General features: G+C 35.5%; 3 protein-coding genes across 3 annotated transcripts; 1 reads left to right on the top strand and 2 right to left on the bottom strand.

Annotated features, from left to right (window-relative positions):
• Positions 1–3807: 3807 nt before the first annotated feature.
• On the bottom strand, positions 3808–5290 carry LOC148923007 (uncharacterized). The gene has a single exon (XM_089060888.1). The coding sequence runs from the start codon at positions 4951–4953 to the stop codon at positions 3808–3810; it is 1146 nt and encodes a 381-aa protein (XP_088917014.1). The 5' UTR covers positions 4954–5290.
• A 4523-nt stretch (positions 5291–9813) lies between these two features.
• Positions 9814–10515, bottom strand: LOC125205191 (transmembrane 9 superfamily member 7-like). The gene has a single exon (XM_048104014.1). It carries the CDS (start codon positions 10513–10515, stop codon positions 9814–9816), a length of 702 nt encoding a protein of 233 aa, XP_047959971.1.
• Positions 10516–21843: 11328 nt separating this feature from the next.
• LOC125205185 (disease resistance protein RFL1-like) lies at positions 21844–24134 on the top strand. The gene has a single exon (XM_048104012.2). It carries the CDS (start codon positions 21868–21870, stop codon positions 24001–24003), a length of 2136 nt encoding a protein of 711 aa, XP_047959969.2. The 5' UTR covers positions 21844–21867; the 3' UTR covers positions 24004–24134.
• The last annotated feature ends 3068 nt before the right edge of the window (positions 24135–27202 follow it).

Below are 27202 nucleotides of genomic sequence, written 5' to 3'. Positions count from 1 at the left end.
CTCACATGCTTCCAACTTTTTCAACTCACTTTCTATTACATTTCTTAAAACTCGTACCAGGTTAAATGATGCCAAATTTTAAGGGACGGAGGGAGTACTTCCTATGTCCCATAATAGGAGTCGCATTTGGTGAGGGCCCCAATTTAAGAAATGTGACGAATAGTATGTTGAAAAAGTTGTGGAATATGGGGCACACTTTTTCATATTAATTTTATAATAAAATCTGAGCGAAATGAGTTACTGGAATGTAGCGTCCACTTACTAAATATAGTATACATGAAATGAGATATTTATTGGCGGACGGACAAAAAGGAAAAATGAGATATTTAACAGCGGACAAAGAGAATAAATCTAAAAGATTCACGTTATTTGACAACAACAAAATTGATCAATGCCAAAACACCGAATAATTAAGTTGGGTAAGAAATGACAGTCCATAAAAAAGATAATTACTACATCCCATCACCGTCTGTGCAATCTATGTGTAATTTGCCAAAACTTTATATGCATGTGCGTATGATATAAGCTTAAAAGATAGTTACAATTATAATTATAATGATTAAAAGGTTATTTGAATCTAACTCTAACTATTTATTAGGAGAAACTAAGGGAGAATAAAGCAAAAGAAAGAGTTACCTTTTGTCAAAAATATAAAATGACTCAATTATTTTTGAATTTTCCAAATAGAGAAATGACTCTATTAACATAGAACGAGGAAGTATTATTTTTGGTGTTTTTTCGGATGCAGATCACTTTCATTTTCAACTCTTGTTTGATTGTTGCAGGTAGCACATAAAGGGTATTGAATTTGTAAAATGGACATATATGAAGAGAATCAATTCTCAATATAGAGAAGAAAATAGAGAGAGATATTTTTCATTGATGAAAGAATTATGAAAAGATACAAAGCAAGGAACAAGCTAGCTACTTATTTATACTATCACTCATTGATCTAAGATGTAGCTACAGTGTATGCGAGTGCATGGGAATTGATCACATACGATCACCTCTCTTCTAACTAACCGAGTAACTATCTAACTAACTGTTCACATCAGCCTTCTTTTTATTCACTTGAGCTTCCTCCACTTCATACTCTTCATGCTCTGTTTTCTCTAGTCCATTTTCAATATCCCCCCTCAAGATGGACAATATAAACTCTTGAAGTTCATCTTGTCTAATACTCCTTGAAATGCTGCAGCTCCCAACGGTTTAGTAAATATATCAGCTAGCTGCAAAGTGTTTCGAATATGCATAGGCTTGATAACCCCATCTAAAAACCTCTCACTGTTTGACAATCTATTTCAATATGCTTGGTATGCTCATGAAAGACTGGATTAGAACATATGTGAACTGCAGCTTGATTATCACAATACAAAGGAACAACCTTTTCTCTCTTTACTCCAAAGTCTTCAAGAACAGATGATGCCCACACAACTTCACAACTAGCTTGTGCCATTGCTCTATATTCAGCCTCAGCTGAAGATCTTGATATTGTATGCTGCTTTTTAGCTCTCCATGATATCAAAGAAGTCCCCAGAAACAAGCAATAACCAGTCATTGATCTTCTAGTGTCTGGGCAGGCTGCCCAATCAGCATCTGAAAATATGCTTAATGTAGATTCTGATTTTCTGGAGTAAAATAGCCCATGTCCAGGTGTTCCTTTCACATATCTTAGTATCTTTTCAGCTGCTAGCCAATGCTCCTCACAAGGCTTAGACACATATTGGCTAAGTTTATGTACTGCAAAGGTTATATCTGGTCTTGTGATGCATAAATACAGGAGTCTCCCAATCAATCTCCTATATTTTGAAGACTCTTTCATTATTTCTCCTGCATCTTGTCCCAGCTGCTTTGTATGGTCCATAGGGACTGTAGAAGGTTTGCAACCCAATAAACCAGCATCTCTTAATAAGTCCATGGCATATTTTCTCTGAGATATGAGTATGCCTCCTTTGCTTCTAGCAATCTCTAACCCCAGAAAATATTTAGGAATACCCAACTCTTTGAACTTGAAGTGTTGAGTCAAAAATTCCTTGAACTTTTCAATCTCCTTTCTGTCACTTGCAGCAACTAGAATGTCATCTACATAGACTACTATACCAAAGAAATTTGAACCATTTTTCTTGTAGAAGAATGAATGGTCTGAGGCTGACTGTTGAAGCCCAAAATCACTTAAGACTTTGGATAGCTTTAGATACCATTTTCTAGAAGCTTGTTTGAGGTCATATAGAGACTTTTTAAGTCTGCAAACGAGCTTAGTTCCTGGTTCACAATTGACCCCCTCAACAGACAGCCCAGGAGGTATATTCATATAAATTTCCCCTTCTAAATCTCCATATAAAAAGGCATTGTTTATATCAAGGTGGCAGAGATTCCAATCATTTATAGCAGCTAGTGCAAGCATAAATTTCACAGTGGTGAGTTTGACTACAGGAGAAAAGGTATCCAGAAAGTCTACACCTTCCAATTGGGTGTATCCTTTAGCAACAAGTCTTGCTTTATACCTTTCGACTGTTCCATCTGCATGAAACTTCACTTTGAAAATCCATTTGCAGTCAATAGGTTCTTTCCCAGGTGGGAGGGTGGTGATGTACCAAGTCTCAGTCTTTTTGAGAGCAGCTAACTCATCTTGAATAGCTATATGCCATTCTGGTATTGGAGCTGCCTGAGAGTAACTGGCCGGCTCAAAAACTGCAGTCATCAGAAGTAGAGGGATTATTATTTTGTGTGGCAGATATATTTTGTGAGGTTGGGTATGGAGGATCAGGGAAATTTGATGGAGTAAGGTGGGAATATGGGAAAATATTTTCATGAAAGACAACATTACGAGTGATTATCTCTTGCATGGTGTCAATATCAAGAAGTTTATATCCTTTATATCCAGATGGGTAGCCTAAGAAAAGGCATTTTGAGGCTCTGGGTGAAAACTTGTCTCTGCCTCTTTGAAGAGTTGAGGCATAACACAAGCAGCCAAAGACTTTTAAATGGAATATGAGGGCTCTTTGTTGTATAAGATATGAAAAGGGGTAGTGTTATGGGGTAGGACAGAGGATGGTGTTCTGTTTATCACTGCTGTGAGAATGCAGTCTCCCCAGAAGGTGTTAGGCAAGTGGGATTGAAAAAGAAGGCTCCTGGCCACATTTAGGAGGTGTTGGTGTTTTCTTTCCACTCTAGCATTTTGCTGTGGAGTTTCTACACAAGAATGTTGGTGAATGGTTCCAAAAGGAGTGTATATGGAAGGTATGATGAATTCTGGGGCATTATCAGTTCTCATCACCTTTATTTTCTTGGCAAATTGAGTATGAACTGTGTTAAAGAATTGGCTGAGGATGTCTTTGACTTGAGATTTGTGTTTCATGAGAAAGGTCCAAACAAATCTAGAGGCATCATCAACTATGGTGAGAAAGTAGTTGAATCCTTGTGTAGTGCAGGGATTAAAAGGACCCCAGACATCACAGTGTATCAAATCAAAAGGGCTATCTGCTATGGATTTGGACGGAGTGAAAGTGAGGTGTTTTTGTTTGGCCATAGGACAGATATCACAAACAGATAAATCTTTATTTGGCAAATGTAGAATATCAGAAATACATTTGAGTTTATTTATAGAAGGGTGGCCTAATCTCATGTGCCATGTATCAACAGAAACTATGACATTTACAGCAGAAATGGAAGGGATAGTACCATTGTCAGCAATGAGTGTTTAAAGGTTTCCAACACGTTTACCCCTCCCAATCAAAGTCCCCTGTGAGGTTTCCTGGATGGTGAGTGAATCATGAGTAAAATTCACAACACAAGGTAAAGAAGCAGTTAGAGAACTGACAGAGATAAGGTTGGTACACAGAGGACAGAGGATGAGGTGATTGAAGGTGAGAGATGGATGGTTCCTATATGTGTTACAGTGGCAGTACCACCATTAGGGAGATTCACAAAAGTATCATTAACAGGTGAAGATGAATCAAACATAGATAAATTGCAACATACATGGTGTGTAGCACCAGTATCAATCAACCAAGTATGAGCAGCAATATTAGCTATAAACGGAGTGAAAGAGAAAGTACCAGCAAAATGAGAGGTCTGTGAAGGTGGAATCTGAGATGTAGAATGTATAAGGGCGGCAGAGATATTATCTGGTGGAGTTGAGGTAGGTTGTGGAGAGGGAGATATGCCATGCTGAGACTGCAGAAGATCCATGAGTTGTTGGCATTGCTCCATAGTTGAATGTAGAGAACCTGCTGTAACAGAGGAATTTGCAGCAGTGTTAGTGAACTGTTTATCATTGTTTTCAGCAACATTATCTTCCACCAAATTCACTGATTTAGGCTGCATTGAGTCCTTGAACATAGGTTTTCCTCTGCCACGTCCAAAACTTGGTGGAAAACCATGTAGAACAAAGCATCGATCAATAGTATGATTATTTTTGCCACAATGAGTGCAAAGCCTTGCCCTGCCATAAGATGAAGAAGCAGCATTTGCAGCAAATAGTTGCTCACTTGAAGATTGAGAAGGAGAGACATAAGAGTGATCTATATTCCTTTGTCTTTCCTCCTGCACAACCATAGAGAAAACTTTTGACAGAGATGGTAAGGGTACCATAGATAAAATGGTAGACCGGATCTGAGAAAATGAAGGATTATGCATCGTGCAATCATCCTCTTGAGATGATTGCCATCGCTTTGCACTTTGACATCGACAGGTAGAGCAGGTACACCAAGCTATTGGTTGAAAGTGCTTGAACTCATCCCAAACAATTCTCAAATTGGTGAAATAGGAGCTGACATCATTCTGACCTTGAGTGAGGTTCATGATTTGTTGCCGGAGTTGATATGAGCGAGCTGAATCAGATTGTGAGAAGCGATCGCGTAGATCCAACCAGATTTCGTAAGCATTTTCCAGATACATTATGCTGGAACAAATTTGCGGTGAGATCGAGTTTCTAAGCCATGATACGACCATGCTGTTACAGCGAATCCACGCCGGAAGAAGGAGATGATCATCATCCGGTCGAAGAAGAGTTCCATTGACAAAAGGCAGTTTATTCTTAGCTAGAAGAGCCGTAGTCACCAGCTGCTCCAGTTGATGTAGTTTGATCCGGTTAAAACTTGAGGAACTAACTGTAGGCTAGGATTGTCGCTTGGATGTAGATAATATGGACTGGAATTATCTTCCAAAGATGAATGATTTGAAGAATTATCTACAAATATATTCAATCTTAAGATAACCCTTTCACATCTCTCAGCTAACAATTCTCTTACTCATTTACATCTTGTGAATCAATCCTTCTCTCATATTTACATGTTGTGATTCTCTCTTTGTAGATCTACAAATCTATTCAACCTCCACAGCCTTTCACATCTCTCAGGTGACAATTCTCATACTAATTTACCTCTCTGCTTTTATTTGTGTGAGTATTTTACATGATCTTGCAAATATTACCACAAGCCCTCGGGAAATGGAAGTTTTAATTTCTTGTACTTATAAAATAAAGGAAATTTGGAATAATCATCAGTATTTAGAGTCAACTTTAACATATTGCTTGTAGATTGCTAGCGCTTAGTATTATGTTCACATATTCAACATATATTGTATTTCTATTTTCTTCATTACTAGCAAATTCATTTTCAGACTGAATAGATAATCGCATGAAAATTGAGATTGTAGCTATCTTTCTCATCAAATAATTGTTTTTTTTTTGTTTATGTATTCGTGGGAAGAGCAAAGTGGTGAAACTGTTAAGCTGTGTGACTTATTTTTATCAAAGTTGATGGAACAAAACAAACGGTGGATAATGCAGACACCCATCTGAAAATATGACAAATAATAAAGTACCTATTAAAAATAAATACTATTATTTAATTAAAAAAAAGGAAATGAGTAACGAGACTGAGAAGACTAAGTCAACCTAACTTTTCCTGTCGGTTCTTCGTTTTTGCCTGATCAATTTACTTCGTCACGTAAATCAATATTTTGTTCCACGAAAATATTTACATCTTGTGATTCTTCTCTCTTTTTTAGAAGGTCTATAACAAATCTATTCAATCTCAGCTCGGCCCTTCACTATGTCTCTGGTAATGATTCTCATACTAATGTACATCTCTGCTTTCATTTGTTTGTTTAGAATTTCACTACATCTTGCTAATATTACCATATCTTAATGTTATTATGATTTTGATAACGTCAATATTTGATTAATTCAAATCCATAATAATAGCTACATGAGAGATAGAATCAGCAACCTCTATTTATACTTTTTCTTTTTAACATAGAGTTTGAATTCACCAATTAATTTTTGTCATCTCTTTAAATTCAACACTTTAATAATTTTTTTGATGGATAAAGAATTCGAGAACTTTAATATGTATATATCTATATATACAGATAATATGCAATACTACAATACTCTATTCGTCTCATAAAAGATGTCATACTTGTAGCATCACGAGATATTAGGAGATTTTGTTTTGTGTGTTGGTTGAAAGAGGAAATATAAATTTTATACTCCGTATTAATGTAAGGGGAAATTGAAAATGTGATTTTTTTATGGGGCAAACAAAACTAAAAAGTTGAGATGTGTTTATAGGCAGGAAGGAGTACTATTCTTAGATGAATTCATGTATTCTACATGTGGTGTGAGGTGTTCATGAAACGAGTAAATTCGTATAAAGGGATAACCGCGAGAGATCATCGAGAAGATATTGGTTCGTTTGCAGGGAGAATCCCGTCGAGCAACCAATTATCGTCTAACTAGGTGACTCGAATTATTTTAACACGAGAAATACCCACAAGTGTACGAGGCTAGCGTTGTATAAAACAAGTAAGAGTATCGTATCTCACAGAGAAAATATTATGTCAACTCAAGTACCACGAACAAACTTCGACTACGATCTAGACAATAAAAAAGGAATTGGTTTTGTTCTAACACTACTATAAGTACATAACAAGAAAAAGGAATTAAAAGTGACAAGAGGAAATGAACACAAGTGAAAAGATACCACATAGAGGAGAGTAGAGTTTTGGATCCAACTACAATAAATTTAGCTACTCATGTTCTTCATGAAAACCAAAACAAAGGATTCAATCTAATGCATAATAGAGCAAATAGATACTCCTATGGATTGATTCTATGGAATGAAAATTTCAATCTCTCGATTTGTAGTCTTTAATCTTCAAATCTCTCTTCAAAGTGTTCTTGGGAAGTGTGTTTTGTGTGGTAGGCGGTAGAGTGTAGAATCATCGTTAACCCTAGCCTTTTTTCCTTTTCTTTTCTCAAAAATCGTGTTTTCAGAAAAATAATTCGCCAAAATTGTGCATCCAGCCGCGTGAATTAATAGACTGTAAATTCACCCGTCCGTGTGAAGATTTTCGACCCCTTTTTGACTCTTTCAGCGCAGAATTACTGTACCCGGCCAGGTGAATTTACAGGTAATAATATACTCGGCCGCATGAAAGTTTGTGGACAGCGCAGTGTTCTTATAACAACCATAACTTCTTCTACCGGACTCCGATTGAGGCGTGCAAGATACCCACGCGAAGCTTTTTCAAAGACGAAGAGATTGATATGCATTAGGGGCTGATTGGGCTTCAAAATCTCCAGTAAAAATTGTCTCAAACCAAGGATATTGCACATCCACATATTTTGTACCTTTTTCTACACATTCTTAACAAAATGGACAACATACCAACATAATAGAGAAGTAGATATAAACACGCTCAATAATAGACAAAATATGATCAAATTCAAACAAAACCATCCTCTAAAATCATGTAAAATCCAAGTATGTCACTAGGTTTTTGAGCAAAAAATAATTTGCAGGAAATGAAAGAGACAATAAAAGTAAGATAATTCTGATATATTGATTGGATAATCTGAAGTTCTCCAACACATTTATAATATGTGGAGATACAATAATATCCTACCAAAATATACTAAATCAAATATAATAATATTCTAATCAAAAGATAATGTAAATCAATAACTATGGAAAAGATATGATAATTGAATACTAAATAACTAATAGGATATCGGGGATATTTCCGAAGATATGCTCGTATCAACTCCCCCACGGTTAAAATTTACCTTGTCCTCAAGGTGGAAACCAATGAGCAAGAAGGCATCCTGACGCAGAAAGAAACACATTATGAAACTCTTGATGCTCAACTTTCTTCATCCTCTGACAACTTCCAAATAAAATTACATCCCCAAATCCATAGGTCTTGTGCCCGAGTTTCTCATATAGACAACTCTTCAATAGAAAATCTTCATGAATGTCATCCACTTCTTTTTCCACTATCTTCATCGTCGACCAGATTCGTCTCCCACTCCTTTTCCCTTGAGCTCGGAACATCAACTTGCTGATGACAAATTGAAGCCAAAAATGGGGTTGTCACTGGCAAAGGCTGCAAGGGCTGGCAAGGCGGTGGTGGTGGGTAAGCTTCTGACCAGCACGTCGGCTGCTGGTACCTGTCCGACTGGAGTGAATGAGATTACATTTCACGGATTTTAATAATTAGTAGATAAAATATCAATAAAATAAGCCGTCAATCTATCATAACATGATAATTATTCATGGTTTTTTTTATATCAACACACGTACATGAAAATTTCAACGCAGTTTTATTGACACTGTACATGTATTATATTGAATTTTTTTATACATTTACTTATAGAAAATCTAGTTATCAACATATACGAAAGTTGAAATAATAATTATAAAATTTCATCATCCGATTTTCGTCGGAACATATGCAAATAAGATTTCTTTAGAATCCTTATAAAATTGCATTTAATTTGATGTTTTTCATAAAAAATAATTTAAATCGAGAGAGTTTAAAATTGCATTTACTACAACTAGATCTTGTTGAGATGTTTCTTGAACTATTTTTCGACTTCTCCTTACCCTAACCGGGCTTTGCAGTACTGCATCGGCCAAACTTCTTGCACGTGCCCGTGACACCCCAGATCTTTGGAGGTGACCCGTGTCCTAGTGTGATGAAAAAGCTCTCTGTGGAGGGTCATCTGCAGTTGAGGGTTTATGAGACGCTCTAGCCGCCGTGGTGCAGGTTGTTCGCCGTGCTTTAGATGTGATTGTTTTCTTGGGGGCTTTGGTGAGTGAAGTTGTGCATACATACAACACACTGTCAAGTCCAGAGCCTCTGAAGATCTTCTAGGTAATCATTTGTATGTATATAGCTATACTTTGATTTTCTGCAAATGTGATCATGGAGATGGGAATGGAGTGCGCGTCGAGACGACAAAGTGAGTCCGCGCGACGTTCATCTCTTCTTGTTTAGACCAAGATGCAAGCTATCTTTGCTTTGCAAGATTTGGAGATTTGTATGTTTCGATGTGAATGCAATTTTTCATTGCTTCACTTCAATATAAAATATTTTATTCTAGTTGATAAAATGCTCTCTTGTAGCTCTGAATTAGAACTATTACAAACAAATCTTTATTAAATTTCATATTTTATTTGGGCAATTTGCAGTTCCTTCAAGTAAAGTAGATTACATTCAAAATTACGGATGTAAAACCACATTTTGTAAAATATACTACCTCCGTCCACGAAAATTCGTCCCGGTTTGACCGGGTACGAGTTTTAATAAATGTAATAGAAAGTGAGTTGAAAAAGTTAGTGGATTGTGGGTCCTACTTTAATATATTAGTTTTATAATAAAATGTGAGTATGAATGAGTTAGTGGAATATTGGGTCCACTACCAAAAATGGTAAAAATGAAATGGGACAAATTTTGGGGGACGGACGGAAATGGAAAAATGAGACAAATTTTCGTGGACGGAGGTAGTAACATAATTCCACTTCACTCTATCTTCACGGATGAATAGATAATCCGGACGAACCATAAGCAGGCGTAGAAGCCGACTGAGCCAGTCACCACGAAGAAAGCACACAACACGATAAATATATACCCTGTGTACCAAATCCCACATACCCGCATTATGATCTCCCATTTGGCGAACACGTAGAAAACTAAGCACACAAAAAGGTAGAATATAGAGGAGCCACCATTCAAGAAGGCTCTCCACCACCACTTGTAGTCTTCACTGCACAATTGCACTCCCCGCACAATATCATCAAGACAACAATGATTGCTAAGAGGAATCCGACCATGAAACACAACTGGTTCACCGTAGGTAGGTCTGGATGAACCGAAACTCAATGAGAACTGATACAAACGGAAGTATGCTGTATGCCTGCCATTAGTATAAAAAACATGGGTCTGAGGTACCATGGCTGTACAGGTTTCCACCGGAGCTTCAATGGCAGTCTTTCTGTTACCAAAATATCCACCAAGAAACACTGAAACTCCAAACCACAGGATCGAAAGTGGAAGCACTGTTCCAAGGGGTATGCCGAAGATAACATTACACCCCAAATGAGAGTGCTCATTGCAAAGAAAACTGAGAGAAGAATATCGGGGAAGAGGAGGGCTGTTTTCAAGGCACTCCTCTTCCACTCTGTGGTTGAAATGGGAGAGGAAGCCTAGCAACGCAAAGATCATTGTCACTGTGCCACAGAGGAAGAGCATGATCAACAAGGTGTTGGCAATTGGAAACCAGTGGATTTGTCAATCATTAATGAAGTGGTAGGCATCCCACCTTGATGCCCACTTGATATCACTCTCCTGCACCGGAGATTTGCTGAAGGATGATTCATATGGAAAAATAAAACCATTCCAAAAATCAAGAAAAGAAAAGGAGATACCTTGTAGGCAACATCATATGAAAATACGATATCTGCACCTGCATAAACTTCAAACATGTATCTGGTGCTGTTGTTAGTATAATCCCACTGGACCTCCTGGAAGGAAAAAAGCAATGCATCAAATCCTGAAGGAATGAAATAATAATAGTCTTTGAACAAGTCCAACAACACAATTAAAGAGGTAACCTGTTAGGAGTATCTACAAAAATTAGTCTCGTTTTAAATAATTTATTAGTACATGTAGTGTGGCTAAGTGACTTTCTCGGCTGGTTCTTCGAAAATGCCTGATCAATTAACATCTTGTGAATAAACCTTTCGCACCTTCCTTTTTGCACCATCATATATTCATATTCAAACATCTTTGTAGATCTACAAATCCATTCAATCTCAAGGTAACCCTTTCACATCTTTCAGGTAACAATTCTCATACTCATGTGAATCAATCTTTCACTCATATTTACATGTTTTGATTCTCTCTTTGTCGATCAACAACTCGTATTATTCCTAAAAAAATACAACTCGTATTATTATTATTCAAAAACTGCATGACTAAGTCCAAGTCAACTTCATATGCTATTATGAATCTCTATTTCGCTTCCTCCTCTTTGCAGCATCATATTCAAACATCTTGTGATTCGGTGTTTCTAGATCTACAAATCTATTCAATCTCAGCTCAGACTTTCACATCTCTCAGGTAACAATTCTCATACTACTAATTTACATCTCTGCTTTTATTTGTGTGGGTATTTTACAAGATCTTGCAAATATTTACATCTCAGCTCAGATTTTCACATATCAGGTAACTTTACTGTCGGTTTTTCTTGCCTGATCAATTTAGGTAACTATGTCTATTACTCCTGCCTTGTTGCAAGAAAATATTTACATTTGATCTCATGATTCTTTTCTCTTTTTAGATCTACAAATCTATTCAATCTCAGCTCAGCCCTTTACTATGTCTCTGGTAACGATTCTCATTCTAATGTGCATCTCTGTTTTTATTTGTTTGTTTAGAATTTTACATCTTGCTAATATTACCACTAAGGCTTCGGGAAATTTATGTTTAAATTTCTTGTACATATAAAATGAAGGAAATTTTGAATAATCTGTAAGGCCATATCCTAAATGTTATTATGATTTTGGCATGAAGATGTTTGATGATCATCAATCGATTTAATCGAGTTGGCACTGCGAAATTAAGTACTTCTACTATATAATACATGTAGTTCTTCTTATAATTTACAATCATAAGATTGTTAAAATTAAAATAATTAGACGTGAATGATTATTATCAATTTAATTTGCTTTTCACTATTATATATCATATCTAATTTCATTATTTCATGATTTTTGCACAAAGATGTACTGTATATAATGAAATCAACTTCATGATAGTTAATTAATTGGGTAACACTGGTATTGTGAAATGAGTATACATGCGTGTAGTCATCTTTATGCACAATCATCATATTTATTACTACTATTTTTTAAAAATAATTGGAGGTGAATGACTATTATTAATTTAATTTGGTTTTTGCTACTATAATATATCATAGAGTATATAATTTCATCTCATGTTTTTTGGGTGAAAATGTAGAGTACACAATTAAATCGACTTAATAATCATTAATTAGTTGGATGATACTAAGCAATGAGAAATTAAGTACATCTACAAGTAGTCATTTATATAATTTACAATCTTAAGATTTGTGTAAAAATAAAATGATTGGACGTGAATGAACATTGTCAATTTAATTTGTTTTTTCTCACTATCATGGAGTATATCATATTTAAGTTCATTTCATGGTTTTTGCATGAAGAAGATGTAGAGTATAAAATGAAATTGAATTAGTGATCATCTCAATTAGTGGAGTGATACTAGGCACTGAGAAATTAAATATATATAGAGAGAGAGAGAGTCCTATTATCCATAAATTCATTCTTAAAGACCGAACTAGAGACCAAATTAGGGCCATCCATTTTCTTAAGCTTGTGGTTATGATTAATTTACAATTAATTTAATATTTTATTTAATAAAACTTTTTTATTTTATTTTATTTTTATTTATTTTTTATTTTTTATTATATTTTTTTATTTTTCTTATTTTTTTTCTTCAATAAAAATTTGTCGGAGTAAAATAATGAACTATATTCAGTAAATAATGAACTAAATGAAGTATGTAATGAAGTAATTTTGACATGTTATTGAAATACATTAATGATACAACAAATTTTAGTGTTAAACGTAAACGGTAGTAATGAACTATATTCAATAAATAATGAACCAAATGAATGTTAGTAATGAAGTAAATATGACATTTTATTGAAATACAATGTTAACTGTGTTAAACGTCAAGCAGTAGTAATGAAATTATTACTTCATTCCATTAGTTTAATACTTCATCCCGTTAACTTATTACATTTTTCAGTCATGCTATTATTTCATTCCATTAGTTTATTACATCATTCCTTTAGTTTATGACTACATCCCGTTAATTTATTACTTCATTCAATCATGCTATTACTTCATTCCATTAGTTTATTACTTCATAATGTGTTATGACACAATTATCTTTCAATTGAAGTAAATTCGGTATATAATGAATGCGAAAATTTACTTCATAACATACGTTCATTTAGTTCATTATGCAGTGAATATAGTTCATTACTTCATTATATACCGTATTTACTTCAATCGAGAGACAATTATGTCATAACACATTCTGAAGTAATAAACTAATGAAATGAAGTAATAGCATAACTGAATGAAGTAATAAGTTAATTACCACCTCTTGACGTTTAACACAATTAACATTGTATTTCAATAAAATGTCATATTCGCTTCATTACTAAAGTTCATTTGGTTCATTATTTAGTGAATATAGTTCATTATGTGGTAAGTTGAATTTAGTTGTAGATGAAGTCAAGCGGAATATTTATCAATGCTGAAATCCATAGAGACCAAATCTGCCGGCAGCACCAAATCTCGGCGGCAGCATATCTCAACACCGACTGCCTCGATATAAATCAATCATCATCCAACATCGACTGCTTCCCTCCCTCCGCCTCCTCTTTCCTAACCTCCCTCCGGCTTCCCTCCCCCCGCCGTCGTCTGCCCATTCACACCCAATTTTTTCCCCATCCGAATCCTTCCACTTCCTCACTGGCGGCGCAAGCTCCTGCTCCCTCTCCTTCCGCTCTTTCTCCTTCTCTTCCTTCGCCCTATCCTTCGCAACAGAAGTAGCAGTAGCAGCCTCACCGTTCGGAGCAGGCTGCGACCGCCCCGCCTTGAGGTCCAGGTTCGAATTCGACGGCTTCAGCCTCGCATGTGGAAGCTCCGGCGACGGAAGGGCGTCAATTTGGCCGGAATCGCTGGCATAGGTCTCGTCGAAGAATTTAAAGCGGAATCCGGTGCGTTTCTCCCATGAAGAGGGGGCATTGCAGCGGAATCCTGCCCCGGCAGTGGCAATGGACGCTTGTTGGGGTCTGAACTTGCCATTGATTGATTGAGAGAGGTAGAGAGATAGCAAGCTACAAATGCATAGCTGCTTAATTAAGAATAGAGCACATTAAATTTGGGGGAGAGAGAGGGGAAATGGGGAGTAGATCTGCGGAGATGGTTACAGTTTTAGAGTGGGCGTCCCAAATTGATTAAAGAGATTTCTCAAAAACATATGGACCAGATTTGGTCTCTAGTTCGGTCTATATATATAATATATATAGAGTTGTGATCAATGTCGAACCCTTCTTATTTACCGAACTAGAGACCAAATTTGGGCCACTCATTTTTCTTTATCTTATGATAATGATTAATTTAGAATTAATTTAATATTTTATTAAATAAAAACGTTTTTAATTAATTTATTTTTTTAATTTTTTAAAAAAAATATTTTTTTTTAATTTTTTTTAATTTAAAAAAAATCATTTTTTTAAATTTTTTTTTATTCCATAAAAGCTTGCTGGAGTAAATAATGAACTATATTCACTACATAATGAACTAAATGAATGTATGTTACGAAGTAATTTTTCGCATTCATTATATACTGAATTTACTTCAACTGAAAGATAATTATGTCATAACACATTATGAAGTAATAAAATAATAAAATGAAGTAATAAACTAAAGAAATAAAGTAGTAAACTAATGAAATGAAGTAATAACATAACTGAATAAAGTAATAAACTAACAGAATGAAGTAATAGCATGACTGAATGAAGTAATAAACTAACGGAATGAAGTACTAAACTAATAGAATGAGGTAATAACATGATTGAATGAAGTGATAAACTAACGGAATGAAGTAATAACCCTAAACCCAACTAAAAGAAAATTATGTCATAACACATTATGAAGTAATAAACTAACGGAATGAAGCAATAACATGACTGAATGAAGTAATAAACTAACGGAATGAAGTAATAAACTAACAGAATGAAGTAATAGAATGAATAAATGAAGTAATAAACTAACAGAATAAAGTAATAGCAAGACTGAATGAAGTAATAAGCTCATAACAATAACATGACTGAATGAAGTAATAAACTAACGGAATGAGGTAATAACATGACTGAATGAAGTAATAAACTAACGGAATGAAGTAATAACCCTAAACCAACTGAAAGATAATTATGTCATAACACATTATGAAGTAATAAACTAATGGAATAATGTAATAGCATGACTGAATGAAGTAATAAACTAACGGAATGAAGTAATAAACTAATAGAATGAAGTAATAGCATAAATAAATGAAGTAATAAACTAACGGAATGAAGTAATAGCACGACTGAATGAAGTAATAAGTTCATAACATACATTCATTTAGTTCATCATGTAGTGAATATAGTTCATTATTTACTCTAGCAAGTTTTTATCGAATAAAAAAAATTAAAAAAATTTAAAAAAAATATAAAAAAAATTAAAAAAAAATTATAAAAAAAATTAAAAAATTTAAAAAATTTAAAAAAATCTAAAAAATAAAAAAAAAACATTTTTATTTAATAAAATATTAAATTAATTGTAAATTAATCATTGGCCCTAATTTGGTCTCTAGTTCGGTCTTTAAGGGTGGATTTGTGGTTAATAGGACTATATATATATATAGGGGTGCACTAGGGTGCCACCATAGTTAGGATAACATCATACCACCAATATAGTCCGTTAGATCTCATTTATGGATGCCTAGGATTAAGTTTCGTGAAAAAACACGGGTTTGCAGTCTACTGTATTAGATATTGCAGTCTACCGTATTAGATATTGCAGTCGTGGTAAACTGCAATATTGTTGTGTTAAGACTGCAATGTTCAATGAACAACACTGCAATCTGGTAACGTAAAATTAGAAATTTCCTATTTTACCCCTCCGTGTTTTTACACGTGGCAGCATGACAAGCACACGATTTTCAGATCTAATGGCCTAAAATGGTGGTATGGTGTTACAATAAAGAGGGTTGTCATATTAATACATCCATATATATATATACATATATATATATATATATATAGGGGCATGTTAGGGTGCTACCACCCCTTAAAATAACACCATACCACCATTTCTAGCCAATCATTTGTACACGTGGACGAATAATAAGCTGCCACGTGGCAAAAAAAACCAAAAAAGACGGGCAGCAATTTTGTGGCCTTTAAACAGCAATTTTTCTTGAACAGCAATATCCAACACGTTAGACAACAATATATAGATTGCTGTCTAACGTGTTGGATATTGCTGTGTAGCGTTTATAATATTGCTGTATAAGCGTTGTCACGTTGTCATTTTAAGAGGGGTTGTTATTTTAACACAAACCTATATATATATATATATATGATTGTGATCAATTGAGATTATTTAGTCTAATTGAGAAATGAGATGCAATATCAGCCACTCATTTTTATTAAATGAGAGGTCCAGATTTTGCCACACAATAAATAATTTTAGATTAATTTAATTTGAAAGTGTATAATGGTCATTTCGTGTTTTAATTTCACTCTCTCTGCAGCTTTGCAAATTTCTCCAAACCAATCGATCCTTCTTCCTCCCCGCTGCAATTTATGCGCACGCTCCAAATCGCAGTTTATGCAGCTTTCGACATGACTCCAAATCACACACTCCAGCGCCTGATTTCCGCCTGGCAATTGCGGAAGAGCGGATCTACGCCGCCGCCGCGGCAAAGCGCGATGAATTGGCCGCCGCGTTAGGGGAGATCGATTCGACGCCGTTTAAGGTCAGCTGCTTAAAAAGGCTGAGGTCGATAGTGGAATTGGAGGATGAGGTGAAGGAGGATCAAGAGGTTGGGCGGCGTTGAGGTGCTGGTGAGGATAATGGAGCAGGTTTTGGGGGAAAATTTGGATTTCGCGGTTTTTAGGGCTTGCGAAAAGGCGGTGGCAGTGCTGCGTCACATTCCGGTTTCTAACTACGATGAGAAGATTCTGCAGTTGCTGATGAGCTCCAATTGTACGAATTCGATTGCGATTGTGCTCCAGCACAGCGGCACGAAGGTGAGATTCAGCGCGGAGGTGTGCTTCCTCGAATCCCCTCAGGAATTCGTAAACCGCGATTGCGAAGAAGTAAACCGTCGTTTTCCGAATTAGAGATAGAGATAGGGAGTGGAGACGTAGAGTTTGTGGAATTGGAATTTTAAGGGAAAGGGGGGAAAGGGAGGAGAGGTGTCTCTGTTTTATCAGCTGTTTTTGTTTTTGGAGATGCAAAACCTCATTCTCTGAGTTGACTCACCTAATGGTGGTCGAGCTTGCCGAGAACTCGCTCTTCGGCGCCGTACCGTCGTGGTTCATCCTCCTCCGTCCGTCGCCGCATGGTAATTTGCCACCCACCGCCGTCGTGGTTCAATTGAGGAATAGATATGAAGAAAGTAATGTTGGATCCTTGAGCCGGTCAATTTTGCGCAGATCTCAAGCATTTTCATCCTCCGCCGCCGCCATCGTTGCCAACCAAAAACTCCGTCACCTCCACTTCTCATCTCCATCGGTCCCCGCCTCTTCTCCAAACCAGGGTACTACTCTATTTATTTGATTTTTATTCTGTGGATTATCTGTGTTCGGACTGTACTGTATATTTCTGGAGTTTAGCTATAGGCTGGATTATTCTCATGTTTGAGTCTTCAGAATTGAAGAGTGAAATTGACGAAATTATGAATTTTCTAGTCATTGTTTGTAATTTAGCTATAGGGTGGATTAGTTGTTATTTTTTAATTACAAGAATTTGTGAAATATGTAGATGAATTTGAGAAGACAATTTATTTGACGTCCAACAATCACGATTAATTTGTGAAATATATGGATGCAGTTTTTAATTCGATTATGTTGCTTAAATTTGTGAGTTGTGTAGATAAGGTGTTTGTGATATTGCCTAAAATATAAGTTGTTGACATGAAAATGTTTATTTTTGACATGAATTATATAGCTCGTTGACATAATAACGTTTGTTGTTGACATGAATTATATAGGTAGTTGCCATAAATTTTATGAAAAATGTTGTTTACATAAATTATATGTAAAAGACTGTTGTTGATATGAATTATATGTAAAACGTTGTTGTTGACATAAATAATATAGGTCGTTGACATGAAAATATTTGTTATTGACATTAATTATTTGTAAAATTTTGTTGTTGACATAATAGTTGACATAAATAACGTTTGTTGTTGACATCGTAGTTGACATGAATAATGTTGGCTGTTGACTTCGTAGTTGACATGAATAATGTTGGCTATTGACATCGTAGTTGACATGAATAATGTTTGTTGTTGACATCGTAGTTGATATGTGAATTATAAGTGTTATTTTTTAGTTGTTGACATTTTAATACGAGTTGTTAACAATCGATATTCTCGGTATTGATATGTAAATTATAAGTGTTATTTGTTAGTGGTTGACATTCGATATTCTCGATATTGATATGTGAATTATAAGTATTATTTGTTAGTTGTTGACATTTTAATACGAGTTGTTGACATTCGACATTCTCGATATTGATATTTGAATTGTAAAGTTTATTTGTTAGTTGTTGACATTTTAATACGAGTTGTTGACATTTGATATTCTCGGTATTGATATGGGAATTATAAGTGTTATTTTTTAGTTGTTGACATTTTAATACGAGTTGTTGACATTCGATATTCTCGATATTGATATGTGAATAGTAAGTGTTATTTGTTAGTTGTTGACATTCGATATTCTCGGTATTGATATGTGAATTGTAAGTGTTATTTTTTAGTTGTTGACATTTTAATATGAGTGGTTGGCATTCGATATTCTCGGTATTGATATGTGAATTATAAGTGTTATTTGTTAGTTGCTGACATTTTAATACGAGTTATTGACATTCGATATTCTCGTTATTGATATGTGAATTATAAGTGTTATTTTTTAGTTGTTAAAATTTTAATAAGTGTTTTTTTATTGAATGTTGAAGATTTGAAGATTTGAAGATTTGAATGTTGAAGATCTGAAGATTTGAATGTTGAAGATTTGAAGATTTGAATGTTGAAGATTTGAAGATTTGAAGATTTGAATGTTGAAGATTTGAAGATTTGAAGACTTTGCAGCTAGAATTTTAGAGAGGATTTTAGAAAATGATTTTAAATACAATTTTTAAAAAGACAATTATACCCCCGTGTTGACATAATGTGATAGTTGTTGACATTAAGTTAATCTTGTGAATTAGTGGCTGAGATTGCATCTCATTTCTCAATTATGCCAAAAAATCTCATCCTAAAAAGACCCTATATATATATATATATATATATATTCATTTTTATAATTTACAATCTTAAAATTTACTTAAATTAAAATAATTTTATGATTTTTACGTAAATGTGGTGTATACAACGAAATTGACTTAATGATCATCAATTATTATATGATACTAATGAGAAATTAAGTATACTATGTATTCATTTTTATAATTTACAATCTTAAAATTTGTATAAAAATAAAATAATTGGGCATGCGGAGTATTTAATTTCGTTTCATAAAATATAAAGATAACTAGAATATTACCGAATAATGAATTAATAAATAATTTAAAAGGCCGTATATAGTGAAAAGTAGAAGCAGAAATTAAATATTGTTGCCTACACTGCTACACCATTTATGTAAGTAAAGTAATTATATTAGTGTCTAGATACGATGAGTAAGATACAAATAATCTTTTCCTAAATTTGTACTTGTAAATTTAATGTTTTCCTAAACGATCATGCAAGGGTAAATATGTAAGGTATTAATTTTATGAATCATTATAAATTTATTACAATCTAAAATATCTTCTTTTGTGTATACTATTTTTATTAATTTGTCTCAACTTTAATTCAAATCCATATAGTTACATGAGAAGATAGAATCACCGATCTCTATTCATACTCCCTCCGTTCCGGAGTATTTGACTCACTTCTTTTGGGCACATGATTTAAGGAATTGATATTTAAATAGTTAAAGTGGAGAGAGTAAAGTATGAGAGAGAGAAAAAGTAGGGGAGAGAAGAGAGAAAAAAGTAGGTGGAGAATAAAATAAGATAGATGATTTTTGCTAAAAAAGGAAATGAGTCTAATATGTTGGGACATTCCAAAAAGGAAAGTTGGTCTAATACCTTGGGACGGAGGGAGTACTTTTTTCGTTTGATTGTAGAGATTGAATCCACCAATTAATTTGTTTCATCTCTTTAATTTTAACACTTTAATGATTTTTTTGATAGATAAAATTCCAGAAATTTAATATATATCTATCTATATATACATATGGTAGTCATGCAATGCAAATTGCATCTTTCCTACACACCCAAAATTATGATATAGACAGTTAAATTTCAAGATTTGATGTCAACAAATGACAAATAACATCAATAGAAAATGTCAATGTTGGCAATGTTGACGTTGTGTTGACATTTTCTTTGACGTTATTATCATCTGTTGACATCAAATATTGAAATCTAACTGTCCAGATCATAGTTGGAGTTTGCACTGGATTACATCCATATATAAAAATATATTATATTTAACATCCTTTCATATATACATACATTATGTACTCCATTCGTCGCATAAAAATATAGACATTTTCCATTTTAGAGGTAAGAAAGGGGGGTTATCAATACACTTGATTCTAATTTTTTTAATCGAAATTGATTCATCACGGTATCGTCTTTAATATATACTATTAGAATCCTTAACATTTAATAGTATAAACTTGATCGTTAATTTTAAACCATTATACACATTAGGGTGCATCCTTAATTAGAGTCACAACATACATCCAATCTCGTGCTGCCAGGTGGCACGAACATGCAATATTGTAAACAAAAAAATGCAATATACATTTGTGAAGCTGTAGATGGATTTCTGCAAATTGCATTTTAGTTATAGGCAAATTGCATTTTATATGGTTAAGTTTTGCATTTTAACATAAATTGTCTACAATGCAAAATAAACTACTCCCTCCATCCGTGAAATGTTATCCAGTTTTGTCATTTCGGTCCGTCCATGAAATGTTGTCCACTTTGCTTCTTTTTTTTTTCTTTTTTTTTTTTCCATTTTTGGTAAATGGACCCTACTTTCCATCAACTATTACACTCACATTCTATTATAAAACCAATATATAAATGTGACGCCTACATTCCACTAACCTTTTCCACTTATTTTTCTTCACATTTCTTAAAACCCACGCCGAATCAAACATGTGCAATATTTTGCGGACGGAGGGAGTATATATAAATGCAATCCTTCTATATATAAAATGTAAATTAAACAATCTATATTTAAAATGCAAAATTCAACAATAAAAAATGCAATCTGTCTATGACTAAAATGTAATCTGATATCTATTTGTAACTTTTACAAATGTATATTGTATTTTAGTATTTACAATATTGCATGTTTCGTGCCACGTGTTGTAATTATAAAATTAGTTAGCATATTAGTATATCCCTATGCGTAAGAATTTAAATATTCTTATATAATCATTGTCAACTCTAAACATCGTGCTTGTAGATTGCTAGCGCTTAGCATCATATTCACATAAACACATAGTCAACTTATATTGGATTTATACTTTGTTCATTACTTGCAAATTTAATTTCGGACAAGATAGATGATCGCTAGAAAAGTTAGATTGTAGCTATTTTTCTCATCAAATAATTTTTGTTTATGGTTTATGTTTTCTCTGGGAAGAGCAAAGTGGTGAAAATGTTAAGCTGGATTTTGACAATGCTGGGGGAGTCAGTTTTGTCAAAGTTTGTGGACCAAACGGCGGATAATGCACACAACAATGTGAAGAGTGTGAAGGACTTTGAGCTCAATCTAAATGCTCTGCAGAGAAAATTGAAGTCATTGGGTGCTAAGGCGTCTGATGTTGAGGAGGAAATCAAGAACTCAGAGCTTTCTGGTCGAAAGAAAAGGAAACGTGAGGTTGATGAGTGGTTGGAACAAGTCAGGTCCATTGAAAAGAAAGTTGTTGAGTTGCGAGCTCGAGTGGAATCCGAAGGATTTGCTACGAGATTGATGGATGGAGACTTACCAGTTACACTAATTGATGAGGTTGATACGCTTGTCGAGCAAAGTCGGAATTTTGGTAAACTTGTCCTTGATGTTTGTGGAAGTAGGCCGCGAGATAAGTTGGTGACAAATGTGATGGTTGGTGAAGCTTTTAATGAAAATTTGGAAACAGTTTCGAAACTTTTGGAGAGTGGGGAAGTGTCGAGGATTGGTGTTTATGGTATGGGTGGTGTGGGCAAGACGACACTTGCGAAGCACATCCACAATCGACTCCTCCAAGACTCTCAGGGACGTGTGATTTGGGTAACAGTCTCTCAAGAATTTAGTGTTACGACTTTACAAGATAAGATAGCTTGTTTAATAGGTGTGGACCTTGAGGGCGTGGATAATGAAGACATAAGGGCGGCGAGACTCAATACAACTTTATCTCGGATGAAGAATTCAGTGCTGATATTGGATGATGTGTGGGAAAATATTGATCTATCAAAGGTTGGATGTCCGATTTCTGTCGAGTGTTGTAGGCTGATTATAACTACTCGCTCCTTAGAAGTGTGTCGTCAAGTTTGCCAAGAAGTGATTCAAGTGGAAATTCTTCATCATCATGAGGCATGGGAATTGTTCAATGAAACACTACGAAATAAGATAGGACTTGGTTCTTCGGCAGAAGAGATTGCGAGATCTGTTGCAGAATTGTGCGGTGGTCTGCCCCTAGCAATTGTTACAATGGCTGGAAGCATGAGGGGCAACAGAGCCATTCATACATGGAGAAAAGCTTATGTAGAACTAAGAGAGCGTGTCTCAGGGAATGATGGCAGGGGATACGATAATGTTTATAAAGTATTGAGATATAGTTTTGATCGGTTGAAAAGGAACCGTCATAGCCAGGGTAATGAGTTCAATACATTACAACATTGTTTCCTGCATTGCGCGTTATATCCTGAAGATATTGAAATAAACAGAGAGCGTTTGGTTACAGAGTTCATTTCAGGAGGGTTGGTGGATGAAAGAAAGACAAGGAGAGCGCAAGTTGAGCAAGGACATTCCATATTGGATAAATTAGTGAATGTGAACTTATTGGAAAGTTGTGTTGTTCCCAATGACTTTGGTCGTCCTACAGAATGTGTGAAGATGCATGATCTTGTAAGAGGAATGGCATTGAAGATACGTGAGGGGAAATATATGGTAAGAGCAGGTGATTTGTCTTTGAAGGAAATTCCCAAAGAATCAGAATGGGCAAAGGATCTGGAGAAGGTGTCCTTTATGAAAAGTGGCATAACGAGAATTAAAGAAGGAATGTCTCCTAATTGTCCTAAGCTCTCAACATTGCTTTTATGCGGTAATCATCGGCTGGAGTTTATCGCAAATTCATTCCTTTCTCGAATGCCAGTACTACGCACTCTTGATTTGTGCGGCACTTGCATAACAGTGCTGCCAAACTCAATCTGTGCCATGAAGAACCTCGAGGTATTGCTCCTTGAGTCGTGTCATAAGCTAGAAAATGTGCCAAACTTGGGAGAGATGAAAGAACTCAGGGAGTTAAACCTCTCTAAAACAGCCATCAAGGAAATCCCTCAAGGCGTTGGGGAATTATTCAATCCCAAATTCCTAGCAATGAAAGCGCGTAAGTTGAAGATGCTTCCAAGAGGATTGTTTCTTAAACTTGGGAAACTTCAGCATTTGGAATTACCATCCCGTACACCACTAGCATTTGAAGAAATTAAGAATCTGAAAGGGTTAGAGGAGTTTATTGGAAGAATGACAGATGTGAATGGTTTTAATTCTTTATAAGAAGATGAAGGAACAAAAATGTGGAGAAATACAAGATGTGTTCGATGATGAAGGACCACTTCTCTCTCATACTCATGATGGTTGTGTTGTGTATTGTTCAATCAATCTGCGATCCGATGCATTTATCTTAACTTATTGTTTGTGTTACTGCTACATTGCACATTGCTTCTATTTTCGTAATGCATTTATCTTAACTTATTGTTCGTTCTTATCTTCATTGTGTGTCTATTACTTGATTGTTGTTTTATCCTCAGGGTGGTGTTTTATCTTGTTGGTTCTGTGGTGTCTATAAAAAATAATAAATTTATTGTTTTTGTTTAAAAAGTACTCCTCTTATCATGAAAAATATTGATTATTTTATCATTTTGGAATATCTACGAAAAATAGTCTATTTTAAATATTAAAGCTCTTAAAGATGGTAATCAAGAGAGATATAAGAAGATTTGATAAGCATATTGAAGTAGAAGGTAAAGAAATTATATTTCTTGTTGTGTATGTTTCTTGTCTTTAGATATGCTAATTTCCCTAGTATTTATAGGGAAATTAGAATCTTGTAAATTGCATCAAGTATTGGAAACATACTTGATGTTCTAGGAACTCTCCTATAATCAATGTGGGTGGCCATCTTCCTTTTTCCAACACTCCCCCTCAAGTTGGGCAACGGTATCGCCGATACTCAACTTGCCTAGAAATTCTTTGAAGACTTTCGGACACAACGCCTTGGTCAATATGTCTGCGAGTTGTTCCTCAGATCGGACAAATGGGAACTCGATAATCCCGCTTTCAAGTTTCTCTTTGATAAAGTGACGATCGACCTCAACATGTTTGGTCCTGTCATGCTGTACGAGATTTTCTGAAATGCTAATTGCAGCTTTATTGTCACAGAAAAGCCGACTCTTCCGAGTAGGCGGAAAGCCAATTTCTGTTAACAATCTCCTAAGCCAAAGTATCTCCATCAAGTCACTTCTGATTCCTCGAAATTCGGCTTCTGCACTTGATAGAGCTACAACTTTTTGCTTCTTGCTCCTCCAAGTGACAAGGTTGCCCCCAACAAAGGTAAATATCCTCCAGTAGATTTTCTATCCACCGGATTGCTTGCCCAATCAGCATCAGTGTATCCATCAATCTCCAAGTCTTCCTTTTTTTCTAAGAACACTCCAAAACCGGTTGTCCCCTTTAAGTATCTTACAATCCTCATGGCAGCGTCCATATGATCTTCTTGAGGTTGATGCATGAATTGACTTACAACCCCAACTGCATAAATGATATCGGGTCTGGTGTGAGATAGATAGATAAGTTTTCCTACTAATCATTGATATCTTTCACGATTTGCAGGCTTAGCTCCATCCACAATCTTCAACCCATGGTTGGATATCATCGGAGTTTCAGCAGGCTTGCAGTCCAGTAGGCCTGTTTCAGCTAGCAGGTCAAGTACATACTTCTTTTGCCTTAGAAATATTCCGTGCTTGGATCTCAACACTTCAATTCCTAGGAAGTACTTCAAAGCTCCCAAGTCTTTCATCTCAAATTCCTTGAAAAGATTTTCCTTTAGATTTTGGATCTCTTCTGCATCATCTCCAGTTATGATCATGTCGTCAACATAGATAATCAAACATGTCATTTTTCCATCCCTCTTCTTTAGGAATAGCGTGTGATCTGAATGGCTCTGTTTGAAGCCATGTTTGAACATTGCCTGGCAAAATCTTCCAAACCAAACTCTGGGGGATTGCTTTAATCCATACAAGGTCTTCTTCAGTCTGCATACTTGTCCATTCCCAAATTCTTCATAAAACCCTGGTGGTACCTCCATGTAGACTTCCTTATTCTTCTCCAGTTCACCGTGAAGAAAGGCATTTGTAACATCGAACTGGTATAATGGCCATTCTTTACATGCAGCTACTGAAAGCAAAGCTCTCATTGTCTCCAGTTTTGCTACAGGGGAGAAAGTTTCTTCATAGTCTACTCCATATACCTGAGTGTATCCTTTAGCAACCAATCTTGCCTTGTATCTCTCGATTGAACCATCTGCACGTCTTTGTATGGTGAAGATCCAACGACACCCTACTAGTTTCTTTCCTGGAGGTAGAGTGCATTTTTCCCATGTTTCATTTTTTATCAAGGCATCAATCTCCTTCTTCATGGCCTCCCTCCAATGCTTGTGTTTCATTGCCATCTCGAAGGATTGTGGAATCTCTTCTTCTTCATAAAGTGCAGCTTCGAATGCTCTAGCCATTTCAGTGAGGTGCCCTTGGGTGAGATTTGCGACGGAGTATCTAGATTTTCTCCCTTTCCAGTCTGGTGAATATCTTCGAGGAGGGATGCCCCTTGTACTTCTGTAGGGCAATCTATCTTGCCTAGTCTCTTGTTCTATTGGTGGCTCTTCTGTATCACTTTGGTTTTCCCTGTCACTGTTAGTGGTTTCAGGTAGCGTACCAATATTGGGATCAAAAGTGTTTACCTCAGGATTCAAAGACTGGTCAGATAGCTCGGCGGGATCCTGAAGCGACACATTCTGTTCTTGCGGATTTGACTGCCCGATGGTACCACTAACTTCCTCTGTTGGAACGACTTCTGTGACATGATTTTGGTCTGACTCATTTATTGGGTTGTTCTCTCCCTCCCCCTGAATGGTTTCTCTCCAAAGAGGTAGCCAATTTAGTGTGTCACTACTCGAGTTTTCTAACTTACTCTCCCCCTGACCGCTAGATTGGCTATAGAAATATTCGCTTTCAACAAAGTCGCAGTTCATGGTTGTGTACATACGATATGTCGAAGGGTCATAGCACCGATAACCTTTTTGATTTTTTCCATACCCCAAGAAGACATATTTAACTGCACATGGTGAGAATTTGTCACGGTCATGTTTGGGAATGTGGACAAACACAGTACAACCAAAAATTTTAGGGTCGAGATGGAGGGATGATGGTACCGAGTTTTGGGAAGAGAAGACCTCTAGAGGAGTTTTAAAGTTAAGGATCCCTATGGGAAGACGATTTAGGAGATAGACAGAAGTTGCGATGGCTTCTGGCCAGAAGGATTTTGGGATGTTTGATTCAATGAGGAGGGCACGGGTTATTTCTAGGATATATCGATTTTTTCGCTCGGCAACCCCATTTTGTTCTGGTGTATAGGCACATGAAGTTTGGTGGACAAGACCATTTTCAGTGAAGAAAGATGTCATCTTAGAGTTCACGTATTC

This window comes from Salvia hispanica, chromosome 6 (assembly GCF_029641045.1).
Source record: "Salvia hispanica isolate PSC_SH4W2 chromosome 6, Shi_PSC_v1, whole genome shotgun sequence".
Lineage (NCBI taxonomy): Eukaryota > Viridiplantae > Streptophyta > Magnoliopsida > Lamiales > Lamiaceae > Salvia > Salvia hispanica.
Note: the sequence above shows the minus strand (reverse complement) of the source record. Positions and strands in the feature narration are given on the sequence as shown.

What these genes read in the sequence shown, in the direction of transcription:
- LOC148923007 (XM_089060888.1), bottom strand. Translation starts at nt 4,953, where the DNA reads ATGGTCGTATCATGGCTTAGAAACTCGATCTCACCGCAAATTTGTTCC.
- LOC125205191 (XM_048104014.1), bottom strand. Translation starts at nt 10,515, where the DNA reads ATGATCTTTGCGTTGCTAGGCTTCCTCTCCCATTTCAACCACAGAGTG.
- LOC125205185 (XM_048104012.2), top strand. Translation starts at nt 21,868, where the DNA reads ATGGTTTATGTTTTCTCTGGGAAGAGCAAAGTGGTGAAAATGTTAAGC.